The sequence below is a fragment of the Acanthisitta chloris genome, unplaced genomic scaffold (genome assembly GCF_000695815.1).
Source record: "Acanthisitta chloris isolate BGI_N310 unplaced genomic scaffold, ASM69581v1 scaffold28855, whole genome shotgun sequence".
Classification (NCBI taxonomy): Eukaryota; Metazoa; Chordata; class Aves; order Passeriformes; family Acanthisittidae; genus Acanthisitta; species Acanthisitta chloris.
Window position 1 is genome coordinate 1 of NW_008673586.1, and position 16698 is coordinate 16698.

The window sequence follows — 16698 nt, forward strand, 5'->3', positions numbered from 1 at the left end:
GGGTAGGGATGCCCAGGGTGGAAAGGGATGCCCAGGGTGGGTAAAGATGCCTGGGGTGGGTAGGGATGCCCAGGGTGGGTAAGCATGCCCAGGGTTCATAGGGATGTCCCTATGGACAATAAAGATTGCTTCCCTCTCCAGCTGTTGAATAGAGCTGTGAAATGGATGAGATATGCTTATATTTCATAAATGTAATGAAGAATTGTTTGCTGTACTCTGAGCCCTTGGCGAGGGGTGAATGTGCCTGTTTCACACCCAGTGGTCTCCCGTCCTGTCCTGGCTCCCAGCAGAGAAGGGCAGGAATACCTTGTTTTCCAGCCCCTCTGGTCTTCCATACAGCAGCAAGTTAAAATGTTGCAGATTGTAGTTAAATGCTGAATTTTCACTCCCTGCAGAGTAAAGTACCAGCCTGCTGTGCAGGGTCATTGAAACATGTACAGAAGTGCTGATGCTTTTAAGTTCACTATCCAATTGTTTAAATCCTGTTGCAAAATCAGGCAAAATATTGTAAAAAGTAGTTGTTTTCTGCAATGTGATATTGTAAATATGAATTTAGGGTTAAAAGCATTGCTTGTAATGGTGAGAGAACCTGTGCTTGGCATCATGAAGGTAAACATCAGTGTTGGTTTTTTTCCTGTACCCTTAAGTTCCTGTAATAACTTTGAGGTATTGCATTATTTTTGCTGCCTGTTTTATCCAATTGCCGTTTGGACAATGGCATTATTTCTACCTATAAATTAGTCGTTTTTACTGCTATTAAAATCAAATCAGGAAGCACCAGAAGGGCCTATTTTCTCAGCTTGCAGCATTGGCAAAGGCCTTGCTGACCCTTAGTTTAATCACATCCAGCAACCTTAGTGCAGGTGCTTGTGTACAGGTCATCAGAACCATTGCATTACTCTTAGTTGTTGATGCAGTTCTGTCACTATGCTCATAATTAATGTGTTAGCTGTGAAGGGCTGGAAGTATCGGTGACGCAGAGTTTGCTGGGAGAGCTCCTCTTTCATTAGACCTTCTTCCTTAGCTAATTGGGAAATAATGAAGTTGGGATCCAGTTATAGGGAGAAGTTCAAAGCTGGTTTATTTGATTGCCTTTCCTAAAGCTTTTCCTGTTTATCCTGGTTTGTAGAAGCTGTTGGGAGGGCAGGGAATGCTGTGAAAATGCTGTTGTGAAGATGAACAATTTGGGTTGTGCAGAGCTAAAGTGGACTGCAGGAAGTTGATGCAGTGCCACATAGCTGGGATTAATGTGGCAGCTGAAATAACATAAAAATGCAGAGTAATACAAATCCTGGAAACTTCTGTGACTTCCCAGAGGTGATGGTCGTTCTAAACAAGCTGTCACCCCTCTGGAATGATCTTGAAATTATTGCAAATATGTCTCTGAACTGAATGTCTCCTTACCAGGGCACTGGTCAAAAAAGGCAAGCAGTAGGTAAACACATGGGAAAGGAAATGGAAGCTCAGGGGGAACATTAAGTCACTGTTTGAGTTTGAGACATGAGCATGTTGGGAATTGAGGGGAAACACAGGCAGGACAAACACATCCATTTTGAAAGGGATATTGTAGAATTAAAAAGATGGAGAAGGGCATCAAAATAATTACAAGAGACCTGATGGATTCATAGCCCTTATATAAAGTGATGTGCAACTTGATAAAAAATAAACCAGTTGAGTGATAAGGGCAAGTAGTAAAAGTATCTCCTGTTTGTCATCATTTCTCTGGATGTCTGTAGTGCTTCTATTATTGTGCAGCAGGTGAAAGCAAAAGGACATATAATCCCAGAGGTGTATATGCAAATTTTACAGTGGTGCATTGCCGTAAATACTCTAAATGGGTTTGAGAGACTGCACAAGTTGATAGAGGAAGAAGAATGTTGATTGAGGTGTTTCAGTGTGGTTGTTACAGTGGGAAGCCTGAAGGTATTGCTTGTTTGAAGCTGAAGGGCTCGCTAGGACAGAGACTGTTCTGTTACACATCATGGTTTTAGGACATCAGTTGTTTGCAGTCAGACTGTGGCTGTTGGTCTGTCAGGACACTGTCCCTAGGACAGTTCATCTGGGTTTATGAACATGAAGGGACAGAATTTGCCTTGGTTTAAAACACTGGTGTGATATTCTCTAGTCTACCTGTCTTTTACTGCTCTTGAGTTAAACTGCCACATGTCTGTTTATGTGAGACCTTTGGTTTTGTCCTGTCAGCCTCTGACAACAGATGTATGTCAAAATCTGGCTGACTCTGCTGGTGGGTGTAAGCTGAGCCCACCTATGCAGCTGGACAATAAAATCAAGGTACCTGTTACAAAATACCCTCCTCCTGACTCTGTTGCAACACTTCAGCATATGTTAAAGCTTAAACCTAGATTGAAAAAAGACTATTTTTGTTAACTTCTTCTTGTCCAGCTACCTGTGTTTGTATTCTTCCATACTTTTGGAGTTCGGCTGAGAGCAGTGCCTGCTGTTCCCGGCAAGGCCCTTGAGGAAACACAAGGCCTGTGAAATCCAGTTTGTAGAAATCTTGCTCTAAATTTAATGGGAGGAAAATATAATGGTATTTAAGGGTGTTACTTTATTATTTAATAAATTAAGCCTGGCTAAAACACAGGAACCTTCTACTCTTTGATCAATGTGCTTGCAGTAGATGAGTAGTTATCAAAGGAATCCTTACTTGTAGAAGGTGTTTTCCATGGACAAAGATCAAGATTATGTCTGTACTTTGACCATCTGGAACTTTGGATTTGTGAGCTGACTTCTCATTGTTGAACCTAGCTCTGACTTGTGGTGACGTTCTGCTTATTGTTAGGAAAATCTTCAGTTTCAGCTGTTTGCTTTGTAGTTTGCATGTTAGAATTTGAGGAAATGCCCTGAAACCGACCAACTTTTTGGTCTGGGGTTTAGAAAGCACATTTTTTTCCTTGTCTGTTTAGAGAAATTTGTAGGAAAAAGTGGTTGCATGACAGCTATTGGTTTTGACAGTGGTAGAAGCCCTAGGCCTTCACTGCCTTAGATGTGGAGGCACTTTGGTGCTGTAGCAAACCTGCCAGTGCAGCCACTTACTACTGAGGTGTCACATAGAGAATGTGCAGGTAATGAATAACCCCTACCCCAAAGGGCCTCTGAGATGTTCTCTTTGTGACAGGAAATGGGTCAATAAAACGGGGGCAGAGCTGAGGAGGGACATTAACATAGACATGACCACGTTAGGTTTATCACCAGCTACCTACAATGTGTAGAATCAGGTTATTTTATTCGTTTCCTTTAAACTGCAGCTGAAATGGGCATGAACCTGTTCATCAGCAGGTTCTTCTGGGGGGTCATGAAGAGGTGTCCAGGCTCTTTATTGATATGTCTCTTAGTAGCAGAGCTCAGTGCTGAGACAAGTGGATTTATACACTGCAGTTCCTTAGCACCTGTGTACTTGCTTTGAATCATGTAGTATGTGACTTGGGTAATAACTTACATGATAGACAACACAAGCTAGTGATGCTGGACTCTATTTTCAACCTTATTAGGTTGTCAAGAATATATTTAATGAGAAAATTAAAGTATTTTCTGAAAATTTTAACTAAGAGGTTAACTGAAATAGAAGTTGGGTGAGTGAGCTAGAATGTTGGTGAGAAATTAATAGTAATTTCTTGACATAGGTCTCTAAATTGCTTCTCATGCAGCTTAGGAAATTGAATTCTTATTTTGGTCTGCTACAGAAATAAAATTGGAATTTCTTTTTTTTTTTTCTCCACCAAATGCTTGTATGCTTCTCTTAAATGCTTGGGGTAGTAAATGCTGTAGAAAGTCAAATGCATTGATTTAAAGTACATGGTTGCAAGTATTGACCTGTCCCATCACTAAACCAGTCACTTGAGGCTGGGAGATCACTTCCATGACTTTCAGATGTGCCAATACAATCTGCCTTGATTGTGAAGCTTCCTAAGGTGCTGCTCTTGTGAGGGAGGTGCTGGCCAAAAGCAGGTTATTGATGGAGGCTTTCAGGAATGAGTCATTGGCTGAACTTGCTTAAATGTTTCCTCTAGACCTTCCTCCTTCCAGTGCTGATGTCGTAAAGGAATTTGCTGGTGATGCAAATTGGGTGGGACAGGAGAAAGTCAGTCTGGCGCTGGAGCAGCTGTGTGCTGATAAGGACTGCAGTCCTCCAGATGAGCTGGGATTTGGGATGTATGTCTTGATGCCTGGGGACTCAGCTGTTTGGTGAAGGTTTGCCAGCTTAAAGCTGAGCAGTTGGGTCTGATCACAGGCAGACTGAGCTGTCAGGGTGACGTGGTCATCACCTTGTGGGAGGGAACTGTGGTCAGGCAAAATAATTCCAGCCCTGGTATGCCTAGTAGAGATGGAAATACTAAAATCCTTGTCTATATATACATACATCATTGGGTGATCTGGCTTAAAATGACCTGTGCAATTCTCACTGTGCTGAAAAGAAACTGAAAACCTTGTAGGGAAGGTGTTTGGGGAATGGACAGTATTTTTATACAGAGCCATTTGGTGAGTTGGCTTATTTAGCAAATACAGCGCAGAGAAGATGTGGTTGATTTCTGTAAATAACCCAGTGTAAACACCTCTGGGAGAAGACACTGATAAGCTAATGGATGATGTTGGCACATGGACACCACCATCTGCTGACCACTAATTTCTTCTGAAAATTAGAAGGCAATTTCTAACCATTAGGAGTGAGTTTCTGGAAGAAAAGCCCAATAAAAGGGTGTGTGCAGGAACAATTAGCTTGAACATGGACTAGATAATGTCATTTCCCTCCCAGAAACTGTTTGCCTGGGATGGCTGGAATGGGACTCAGCCCCCCAGGGTCATTCCTACTGCATTTCTATGCTAGGAATGTAAGACATGGGAACACTGTAGTATAAAATATCAAAACAAGGTGGTTTGATAAGGAAAGCAAAACTGACATGAATAACACAATCTGAGTGGTTGTTAAAGCTGTTTCAGTTCATAATTGTATTTAAAGAGTGATACTTACCCAGGCTGGCAGAAACACAGAAAGTGTGAGGAGTTTTAGGCGCCTGCTGACATTCCAAGCTGTTCATGTGTCCGTGCTCAAGAGGAGCTGCAGTGGCCCAATTAAGTAGAGGAAATAGCTGACTTCAAGGAGGAAAGTATTATTTTCCCCTTTTAATTGGGACACATTAATCTGGTGCTGGAAACCATTCAGAACATAAGCAGCATGGGATTCAGACAAGGTAAGGGAAAAAAACTGGCAGAGGAATTAAAGGGATCCATTTATTGTTGAATGACTTAAAGGTGGGCTTTGCACTGAACAACAGGAATATGTTTGAGGGGCCACTTAACTGGTATATGAGGCATCTTGTTGGGAAAAAGGAAATTATGGATGTAGATAGCTTTTTTTTTTGCTTAGAGAAGTGCTGGGTGATAGCAGTTGACAACTTTTCCCTCCTAGGAACTTGTGTGTAACACATCCCAGTGAACACAAACATGATGTCATCTAAACCCGTGGCCTAAACCTGCCAAAATAGTGGTGAAGAACTTACTTGCCAGTGAAAGAGGAAAGCCATGGCCGTTTGCCAGGGGCTGGTGATGCAATTAGTGCCCTGTCCCCTGCACCAGGTTTATCATGATTTAGCATCTTGCATGCCAGCAGAGCTGTTCAGCAGTGTCAGGGCAGCCACACCGGGCAGGGCTGACCTGGCTCGTAGGAAAGTACACTCCTATTTGCATTCAGCATGGGCGTTTGCCACCTACCTGCGCTTGGGATCTGTGTAAACAGAAGTGGTTAACAGCCACTCTGTGCTTTATGCAACTTCTGTGCTTGGCTGGCTGTGTGCTGAGTCAGCTGGCAGGGGAAGCTGGGAGGATGTTTATTTTGATGAAGTATTCTGCACAAGGCCGTGTTTGAAGCCAACATTTGCTGCAATTTTCATTTATGGAAGGAGTTTAAAAGGTGCTGCTCTGCCCTTCCAGTCAGAGCGAAGTCCCACTTGCCAGAATTGCTGTGCATTATTTAAGCAGGAGCTGGTGTGCAGAGGGCTGCAGCAGCAGATGGGAGTGTTTGCCCTGCTAGACTGAGCTCCGCGGGGGGTTCCTCATGTGATTGAACCTGCTCGGTGCACACATTCCTCTGGCGTATCACACAGAATCTTTAACACTGCCTTGTGGTGTCTTAACTGCTAATGATGTGAGGTTTTTTCCTAAGCAAGCATAGCCACCACATTTTTTATGTCACCTGAGCATGCACTTTTTTTCTTGGACTGGTGTTGATTCTGTGCTGAAGGTAAAGGTTATCAGCTTTCTTCTGACAAAACCCTTTCTTCTCAAGGGTTTTGTCCTCTTTCTTCCCTTTCCTTCACTGCTGGTTTGGTGCCTTATCTTCATTAAGGGCGTGAGGTCATCCCCAGAGGCTCCTGCTGGTGTGACTCAGGCTGTGAACATGTTTCATCCAGTGCATCTCCCTACTGAGTTTGCATTGCTCTTAAACCTGTTACAAGTTACACTTGCACCTTTCAACTCAGCGTTACAGGATATTGCATGATGCTGTTTTTCCTGTAGGAACTGGACTTTAAACCTTCTGCCACTCTCTTGTCAAGCATAACTGAATCCTTCCAATTAGTTTGCTTGGCACTGGTGCTAGAATGAGTCAAGCTGAGCCCGGAAGGGAGGTGGATGGGGGTTCCAATTCTGAGGCCCAGCAATAGCTCTGCAGTGTTTTAGAGCAGTTTCAGGCTCTGGCCTGATGTGTCCCGGAGCCACAGCAGCAGTGAGGAGGTGTGGAGAGGCAGAGTGCTGTGGCTCAGCTGACTTTTCAAACTGTCAGGGTGATGCTGGTCTTGTGGGTTTTTTGTTTTGGTTCTTTTTTTCCATTCACACATTTTTCTGCCCCAGTGGGGAACCTCTTTTCTGCAAAAGTGAAGTAAAGGCAGAGGCTACTGCTTGCTCTGTGTTTTGGGCTAGTTCAGCACAGCAGATTTCAGTCTGTGGTTGTGAGGTTTTTGTTTTGTTTTGTTTAGTTCTGGTGTTGTTACAGGGATGTGAAATCTAAGCGGTCCTGATCTTTCACAGTGACAACCATATATATTCTTCCTGGAAGAGGAATATTCTTCCATGCTGGGCAAAGGAGACTGAAATGTGACCAGTAAAAGTCAAGTCTAACATCTGTTAAAAGTGCTGGTGAATGTGACAGCTCTGGTTTTCCAGAAATATCAGCACTGGGACAGCAGATCCATGACAAGGCTGGTGGTGTTGCCATTCTTTTCCTTCATGTTTCATTCCTGAGAAGAAATGTTTCTTGCAGGTGGATTTTCAGTGTATCATCTACCTCTGGAATCTGATGATGTCATTTTTGTCTTGTAGTTGTACTTATTGGAGACTCTGGAGTAGGAAAGAGTAACCTTCTGTCTCGGTTCACTCGCAATGAGTTTAACTTGGAAAGCAAAAGCACCATTGGAGTAGAGTTTGCAACGAGGAGCATCCAAGTGGATGGGAAGACAATAAAGGCTCAGATATGGGACACAGCAGGGCAGGAGCGATACCGGGCCATAACATCAGCGTAAGTGATAGCCTGAGTGGCTGAAGAGAAGCTGTTGCTGAGGAGGGTAATTTTGGGCCCTTCTGTTTGCTCAGGAACTGCAAACAGGGGGTGTTTGTATTTTATTGGGTGATATCCACAACCTGTGGTGGGAGGAAGGTTAAATATTGTTCAGGCCAGAAACCTGATCTAGTGTGTCCCTGCACAAACTGATTTACTTTTCTGTGCTCTCATGGCACCTAACTGGGGGCATTTCAAGCCCAGAATGCAAAAGCTTTGAGAGCCTCATTTCAGTGCCAGTGAATGATAAAGTAATATCAGTGTTCTTGGAGGTTTTATCAGTGGTAACCTAAGAGCAGAATCCCTCCTGTAGCAGCCAGGAAAGACTGCTCACTTGTGTGCTTGTTCAGCTGGAAAAACCCAGCCTAGCAAAAGCTGGATTTCAGTAGAGCTGGAGGTAATTGTGGGGTGGGAGAACACAGCCTGTTTCCTTTTGAATTCATTACTGTGCCTCTCAGGCCTGAAAGGAGACCAGCTGTGGCCTTTTGTAGAGGGAGTAGATCACGTTGATGTTTTTATGACCCAGTGAGTCATTCTAAAGTCTCTTTATCACTATGGGCTGTGCCTGCACTGCACCCACGGTGATGGGTGGGGGAGACTTTTCAGGAGTGGGTCAGAGGTTGAAGGTATCCCCACAGACTCCAGTTTCATTTTTGGGATGCAGGATTCTCCCAACAATGGGGTTTGACTTACTTCCAGACTCTGAGCTGTCCTGGCTGCTGTGCTGGTCCTGTGGCATAACCTCATGTGGTTGATCTACTTCCCCATGCCCAGGCCCACATATTGGGTATTTTTGGTTAGTAATAGCTATTTCCCACTATTGCACAGGAACTTGTCACTTCTAGTCGTGCTGTTCCTTGCTGGTGCTCTAACACATCTCCTCCCCCACAGGTACTACCGCGGGGCCGTGGGGGCTCTGCTGGTGTACGACATCGCGAAGCACCTGACGTACGAGAACGTGGAGCGATGGCTGAAGGAGCTGCGCGACCACGCGGACAGCAACATTGTCATCATGCTGGTGGGGAACAAGAGTGACCTGCGCCACCTGAGAGCAGTGCCCACAGATGAGGCCAGAGCCTTTGCAGGTGGGTGAACTCCAAGTGATTTCCTAATGCTGTCTGGGAATCTGCCAACCTGGTCTTAGAGACGTGAGTGTCTTGGTAGGAGGAAAAAGTGCTGCTGGTCATGTTCCTCAGTGTCACGTGTCTAATTCAGTCAGAAAGGAAGCCCTGTAGAACATGCATGCTGATGTTGCTTGAAGAATCGGCCAGAGGCACTTGAACGTTTTTAACCAGATTTATTCTTGTGCTTGTGCACTGCTTTTCTCACAGAAACTGTGCCTATGGCTTTAGGTTTGAGTTTCATGTGTGGTGGTAGCTTTGCACTTGTATACTGCCTTGTCTGGACCAGCTGATCTGTAGCCCTACACAGGTGCCTGTGACTGAACAGACTTTCATTAAACCACCTTTCTGACTCTTGTTACATAATTAAGATCTGAGACAATAATTCTAGTTTCTGTAAATCTTGCCTTGTTTTAGGCCTAGTTTCTTTCATCCTGGATTTCTTACACTAAGGCTTGCTGTAGCTGCAGTTGCAGAGTTTGTGGCCAGTGAGGGTCCCTGTCTGCAGCTGGAGGGCTGTCATTCCACCAACTGCTCTAGCCCTGTTAAGTAAGGTGCTGTGGGAGGTGAAGAAACTTGATGAAGTTAAAGAAAATCCAGGAAGCTTCCTTACCCAGCTTTTGAAACTGCAACAGGTCATCCCTTTCCGTGGTGCAGGAAGATGTCCCTCGATGTAACACAGCACTGGGGGTAAACACTCTGTGTTTGGGGGTAAATTCTGATGTTGGTCTTGAGTGGTCTCACGTTCAGATCACCTAAGGGGGAAACCCCACAACTTGTTACACTTTCTCTTGATCATCAGGAACACTACAAATGTTACCTGGTACAGAATTTTTTCCAGATGTGTGATGTACCTTTCTAACTGTAGCATTTCTGTCCACACAGAGAAGAATGGTTTGTCATTTATTGAGACATCTGCTTTAGACTCTACAAACGTGGAAGCAGCTTTCCAGACTATTCTGACAGGTGAGTCATGTAGTGCTTTGTGTTTCAAGGGCAGAAACCTGCTCAGATGTGATGCAAATAGCCATTTCTTTGCCTATTAAGTGTTTAAAATGTTGCTATTTAATCATTCTTCATTAGCTGTAAGATTTGGAGTCCAGTTTCAAAGTGTTGCAGTTGAAACGGGAGCCTTGAACTCAGGAATGAATCCTTGTTCACTTTGATCTGCCCCAGGTTTCTAGTCAGCCTGGTTTGTGTTTCAGTTTCCATCTCCCATTACAGGGAGTGCCTATGGGAGGGAATTGTCTCATGCAGGCATCAAGTTAAAACAGCCATTGTTTGTCAGAGGAGAAGTCAATCCAGTTTGTTTCCATCTTTAGGGGTGACCATAGCAGTTGCCAAGAGAAAAGGGATGAAAGAGCAGAGATCCTTCCTTTGAGACACAGTGACTCCTGAGCTGCAGGGGGGTTGCTGTCATTGCAGTTAATAGTCCTGGCTGGACTTTTGGCCTGTGTAACATGTGACAGCAGTGAGTGCTGCATTTTTTATGCTCTCGGGATAAAGTACTTCCTTTTTGTTTCAAGCCTTGTTTAGATAGGCAAAACTTGTTAAGACTCTGTGACATTCAGCTGCAACAATGTGGAGGACCTTAGCTTAACCCTGGCTTGTAAAGGCTAGGGTAGGAATTCACAAATTGGTGTGGAAATGACTGGCTGTCACGGGACCATTGTGTTTCTCTGTACCCCAACAGCTGTAGCCGGGGCACAGTGGGACACAGTGGCCTGTGTAGTTTTGGAGCTTTCATCATTCTCAACTTTGGCAAATGCTTCTCCAAATCTCTTGTCTGAGTTTTCAAGACACCTGAGACACTCCTGTTTGCTGTGTCTGTTCTAGGTGTGCCAGGCAGTCTCTCTGTTTTCTCTGAGTGCCTCCAATGTGGTTTCCAGTTGCAAATTTACACTCCCTCCTTCCCAGTGGAGCATGTGCCAGGCTAAGTGGTATGCCTGGTATGAGCAGCAGCCCCACTTCTAAATTGTGTCTGCTAATCACATCTTGTTGCTGTGACATTGGCACTTGGCTAGTTTGAATTCTTTTTCCTCTTTGCCAGCTAATTTAGACATTCTTTTAAAAACACCAAAAAGGACTTATTAGCCAGACTGGAACCTGCAGGTGGAGATAGAGCTAGGAGGTTGTTTCCTGTAGTAAAAGTATAAATTCTGCAGCATTTCTTCAGTTGTTTGAAATGCTTTATGAACAGCCTAGTAGAGGAGAGAGGTGTTAGGCTGCTGAAGTATTAGCTGCTTGTGTCCCTCTCTTTCTTATTTCATCCTTAGCTGCAAGAGGCTTCTGACAGTTCTGGTTCTATTGTGCCATTACAGTGGGTTCCTAAGCAGTAGTGTTCCTGTGCAGATACCAGCTAAAAGCATGTCCATGTTAGATAAAGAACTGCTTTTCCTCTTTAGTTGAACCATGTGGTTCCCTTTTAACTTCAGTGTAATCATTGGTTGTAATTCAGCATCGCACAAATTGAAAAAAAGGGGGAAGTTACATTAACTTATACATTTAGTCCCTACATGACTAACCACTGGTGCTTTCTGTGGGTGGATGGCTAAGGAGTGGGTGAATGCAGTGGTGTGGGGAAGGCTGCTCATTTCCTGTTTCCCTCACCTACCTAAAGGCAGTCCTGTCAAAAATGCTCTTGGATTTGGGCATGGATGTTTCAGGAGAAAAACATTGTAGCTGCTAAAACCTGAGAGTTCTTCCTTTATGCCTGTGCCCCTGGTAGCCCTTCTCTCAGGAGCACCTGGACTTTGAGGTCAGGTTCTGGCCAGATGTGCTGTGTGTCCTGTAGAACAAACAGCCTTTCTGCTTGCTCTTTCTGTTGTCAGAGGGTGTTGAGGCTCTCAGATGCAGGTTAGTTAATTAACTTTCAGACACCAGCACTAATAAAACAGCTAGAAATATATCAGGCAGTGTTTATTCCCTCCTAAGGTGGCTGTCAGGCTGTCTCCTGCCGGGCCATTGTGTTCCCCAGCAGTGAGGCTGAGGAGGTGGAAGTTCCTGTGTGCCCTGGGCTGCTGCTTGGCTCAGAGTGACGCTCGGAGGATGCACTGCCGTTGCCATGGGAAGAGTTCACTTCTCGGGCACAGGCTAGGCAGTTTCTTTATCTCTCCTCACATGCTTTCAATGGTACCTTTTATTCCAGTTTGGATTCCAGTTTGTGGAGGCTTGATTTTTTTTTTTTTTTTTTGGGTTTAATATTTCTGTAAGCAGAGAGGTCTGTAATGGGTGAACAAGTGATTAAAACCTGCCGTCAGTGGACTCTGACAGGTCGTTGAGGCTGTTGCTTTTCCACAGATGTGAATGTTCCTTGCATGTTGCTGTGACAGCATTTAGGATAAGCAGCTCTTGGGTCTGTGGACAGGATCCTTATTCAGGAGGGGTGGGTTCAACTGCTGGAAGAAACACTTGTGCTGATTAGTGGCCATGTGGCTCTCTCCAGACAGGAGCTCCTGTTTTGGGCAGATAAAGATGAGGTAAATACTGCATTAGCAGCAGGTCGGCTCCATCTGGGCTGTGACTGGCATGCTAAGGACAACTGTTCTGCCAATAAACTTCTCAACAACACTTCACAGCTGCTTTTTCTGTTAATGACTTGCTTTGAAGGAAAGAGCAGAGCAGTCATCTGGGGAATGCAGTTTTCTGAGTGACCCTGAGGAATCGTGGGTAGTGTGTATTTGGCCAGGCTGCCTGCAAGCATAGTGCCTGTGGGTGCAATGCTCACTGGCCTTTGGAGAAGGAAGTTGGTAAAGGCAACAGGCATTGCCAGCAGCTGTGAGTGGAGGTGGCTGACAAGAGGGGCAGGACATGCTGCTTAACCAACTCTGCTGGTGTTTGCAGTGCTGGGAGCTGCACCACAGACAGTCCAGGCTGCTCCAGAGCCTTGCTCCAGCTGCAGAGATCTCTCCTGAACCAGGGAGTAGTGACCAAGGTCTGAGGCAATCTGCTTTTCTCTCCAGCCCTACTGAAGCTGGTCTGGTTGGGACAGTGTTGGAAACTTCTGAGACTACTCCCCTTAGAAGGGTAGCAGGGTCTCTGTTAAGCTTATCCACACCTGGATTCCTGGATTAAGCCAATTTGTATAGAATTATAGAATCATAGAATTTTAGAGGTTGGAATGAAGCTTAGTGATCATCCAGCCCCAACCCCCTGCCCTGGGCAGGGACACCTCCCACCAGAGCAGGTTGCTCAAGGCTTTAAACGCGGCGGGGTTTGGGCCAGCCACAGCCTCCCTGGGCAACCTGTGCCAGTGTCTCACCACCCTCACAGGAAAAAATGTTTTTCTAAACTTCCTCTCCTTCAGTTTGAACCCATTACCTCTTGTCCTATCACTGCAGTTCCTAGCACAGAGTCCCTCTCCAGCTCCTTGTAGGCCCTTCAGCTATTGAAAAGTTTCTATGAGGTCTTCACACAACCTTCTCTTCTCCAGGCAGAACAGCCCCAACTTCCCCAGTCTGTCTTCATAGGGAAGATGCTCTAGTGCTCTTACCAACTTCGTGGCCTCCTCTGGACTTGCTCCAACAGTTCCATGTCCCTCTCACACTGAGGATACCAGAACTGTGTGCAGTATCCCAGGTGGGGTCTCACAAGAGCAGAGTAGAGGGGGAGCCATGCTGGTTATTACCGAAGTGAGTTTGTGATCTGTTGCTGCAGGTGGAAGAAGGGATAAAAGCTCTCCCAGGATTATAGAGGACTTTTAGAGGGGGTGTATTGTACATCCAGTGGGATTCCTGTTCTGCTGTGGATTCCAGATGAGGTTTTGGAGACCTTTTCCTTCTGAGGCTTAGAGTAATGGTCCCTATCCAAATTCTTCTGTTCCAGGATGTCTAGACTGCAAGGGCTGGTTGTTGTGCACACAAAGCTGCTTTGTATCTCTGGCAAATAGGAGAGACTGGTATTATGATCCCAGCCACTCTGAGCATTCACGAGGCATAAAGCATCCTTAAAGTAAACTGGAGTCTGACTCCACTCCCCGCATGGCTCTGTGCTGTCTCTGTTCCCATACTGCATTCTGCTGTGGTTTCATCTCTAAGGAATCCCATCACCAAGGAAACAACATCACAGAGCATTAACATAAAAAAAATCTAGGGATTTCCTCTTTTGTTAGCTCTGTACACCTGAAAATGAATGAAACCCTAGTGCAGGCTGAGCAGCCAAGGGCTGGCCAAGCTCCTCCTAGGCAGCAGTGTCACTTTTTCCCAGCTCTTACAGAGCAAGGCCTGTCTCTCACAGTTACCCATTATGCAATGATGAATTCTGCTGAATGTGCCCTTAATAAGGTCTCATTCAGTTCCTAAGCAGAGCCCAAAGTGCAGACTCTTCATTAAAAAGCACATCTTCATTAGCCTGGCATTCTCCCTGCACACCAGTTTCAGTGTAGGCTTTGCTGCTGGGCATTTTGCCGCAGTGAGAGCAGGTTTAGGCTGTTCCCACCTCCCCTGTCACGGCAGCACAGCTGGGTGTGCTGAGAGTCTGTAGTTCACCCAGGGAAGGACAGGTTTTGTCATCTAGGCTGTGGCTGCACCGAGGTTTGCACTGCAGAGGAGGGAGAAGCAGCAGGGAGCAGCTGCTGCAAGTGGATTCACACAGGACCACTGCAAAGTGGCCTTGCAGTGTTGCTGGGGAGAATGTGGAAATGGGGATTATGGGGATATGTTCCCAGAGTCAGAAGGGATAGACCCTTTATTAGCAGAGAAATCAGTGCTGTTAAGATTAATTTTAAGGCTTCAGGGCTGTTTACTGAAGATCTTTGCTGTCAGATGAGGGTGTTACACAGAGGGCACCTTGTGTGAGTCCAGGATTGTGGGGTGGAGGAAGTGTGTGACAGCTCATGTTAGGGACTAGCATGAACTTGTTCTCTGGCAAACTGAGAATTGCTGCTGCTGAAGGTGCTACTAGGGAGCTCCCAGTAACAAAGGTGGCAAGAGCCTTTTCCTGTTGAATTACAATGAAATTGGAACTGTACCTGGAGGTGAACTGGCTGTCAGCCCTGAGCTGGGGCACGGCAGAGGAGCACAGAACTTGTCCTGGAGAACACAGAGCAGATCTCTCCAGCTGTGCTCCTCCCACCTCACACACAGGGCCAGGCTGATCCTTATCTGCACCTTCCCACACCGGGCTGCAGGTGGCTTTAAAGGTCTAATTTCATGAGGTTCACTTAATTTGTGAAGTTGTTTAAGACAGTTGGAAAGAAGAGTGAGCTGAGAAAAGGTGAAATCAGCAAATCCTCCTACCTGTGCAGCTCTGGTTTGGTTGCCTCAGTGACTTCATCATACCTGAATGCATGTGTAAAAGCCATTTTCCTGAGCAGTTTGTCCCTAACTGAGTCTGAGCTGTCAGTTTGGGGGCCCAACATGCAGATTGTTTCAAGGTGCCACTTGCAAAGGTTAATGTTACCTGTGCAGCCCCCAGATAATAGCAGTGTCTGTGTGAGGGGTGTTTATTTTGCCAGCAGTCCCGTGGATGTGCACAGCCCTGCTCATGATCTGCCTGGGGAGCACTTGGCCTCTGTGCTGGCAGCTTAAATCAGTGCAGGCTTGTTGCCTTTAGGGGACAGTTTTCAAGCCTAGTTTGTCAGGGACCCTGTTTAGCTCCTCAGTGCCATCTTATCCCATGGCAGAGCAGGCACTCGGCTGTGTGAGCAGCCTGTGGCAGCAGAGGATCATTCTGCACAAGGCTGTTCCACTTCCAGCACCAAAATGATGTCAGGATGTGCACTGAGCAGCAGCTCATCAAAATTCCAAATGAAGGCCACTCACTAATGAGAAATTTCTGGTGGCAAAGACGTGTCTTGGTTTGGGATCAGGTGATGTGTGATTGGAGTCATTATCCAGCTGATGTGAGACCTCAGACCCCTGAAGGAGGACCTGGAGTGTGCACATGGGGTGTGGGCACCAGTCCCTGCTCTGGGGGCTCTGCTGCTGGCACTGCATTCCCCTGTGCCCGGATGGGATGTTGGCATTGCAGGGTTGGCTTTTTGCTGGCTCCAAAGCATTTCTGAGCTTTCTGTTAAACAGAGCTTCAGCAAACTTTGCTTTTTTAAACTTTAATGGTTTTCAAACTCAACTTGCAAGTGAGTTCCCCATGTTCTATTTTTGGTGTCCTTTATTTCCTTTCTGGGGGTGAAGTGCTGCACATGCTCTGCCCTTTCTCCCTGCAGCTGAAGTAAGTGCTACTGCAGCTACTCTGAGTTTATGTACGACACGAACCATCGGCCACTAACGAACCCCAGGAGCTGGCAATGCCCTGAGTGCAGGTGTGCAGTGTGCTGGGAAGGCATGGGTGTTCAGCCTGTGCTCTCTGATTTCACCTTGTTCATAATATTTTCATCTGGAGCTCAGATTTCTCACACAGCCCTTTTTGTGAAGGGTTTCTGTGCTGCTTAAGGGGCTGAGTCTCCCCTTTTAGGGTCCAGATCAACCTTTTGTGAGGGTGTAAGGCTGCTTGGATGTTAGACAAGGTGTTGTATGTGATGGGCATGCTGAGAGAGAAGGAATTGCCCTTGAAGTCCTATCAGGGAGAGAAATCTGGAGGGATTCTGTTTGATCCTGCTGTTGTCTGTGGATAACATCAGCAAACACGACTCCGTAAGAACCTTCAGAAGGAATGGATGGCACATGGCCTCTCATTCCTAGCAAGTTGTGAATTCTCTCTATTTACTAACTCTTCTCTCAAAGGAAGTGAAACAGTTGTTAATTTCTTTTGCAAAAGGACATTTTATTTTCTGGTTATAGGAAGCATCACAATAAAACTTCATTTGAAAGCTTCTGATCTTTAGATATTTAAGCCTGGCTTACCCAGATGTAACCCTCTGAGGACATTCTGCTGCTGTGTACACATAATGATCAGCTCACTCTCTTCTTCCAGAGATCTATCGTATTGTCTCCCAGAAGCAAATGTCCGACAGACGTGAGAATGACATGTCTCCAAGCAACAATGTGGTCCCCATCCACGTCCCTCCAACCACTGAAAACAAACCAAAGATGCAGTGCTGTCAGAATATAT

General features: G+C 45.7%; 1 protein-coding gene across 1 annotated transcript in view; it reads left to right on the top strand.

The window, feature by feature from the left end:
* Positions 1 to 7335: 7335 nt before the first annotated feature.
* The window catches only part of RAB11A (RAB11A, member RAS oncogene family), a gene marked incomplete at its 5' end in the record, with an annotated part of 9476 nt that continues 113 nt past the window's right edge, over positions 7336 to 16698 (top strand). The window contains 4 exons of the mRNA XM_009075020.1: positions 7336 to 7531; positions 8462 to 8655; positions 9577 to 9657; positions 16561 to 16698. The exon at positions 16561 to 16698 is cut by the window's right edge and continues 113 nt beyond it. Coding sequence (XP_009073268.1) covers positions 7336 to 7531; positions 8462 to 8655; positions 9577 to 9657; positions 16561 to 16698 — 609 coding nt within the window. The remainder of the gene's footprint in view (positions 7532 to 8461; positions 8656 to 9576; positions 9658 to 16560) is intronic.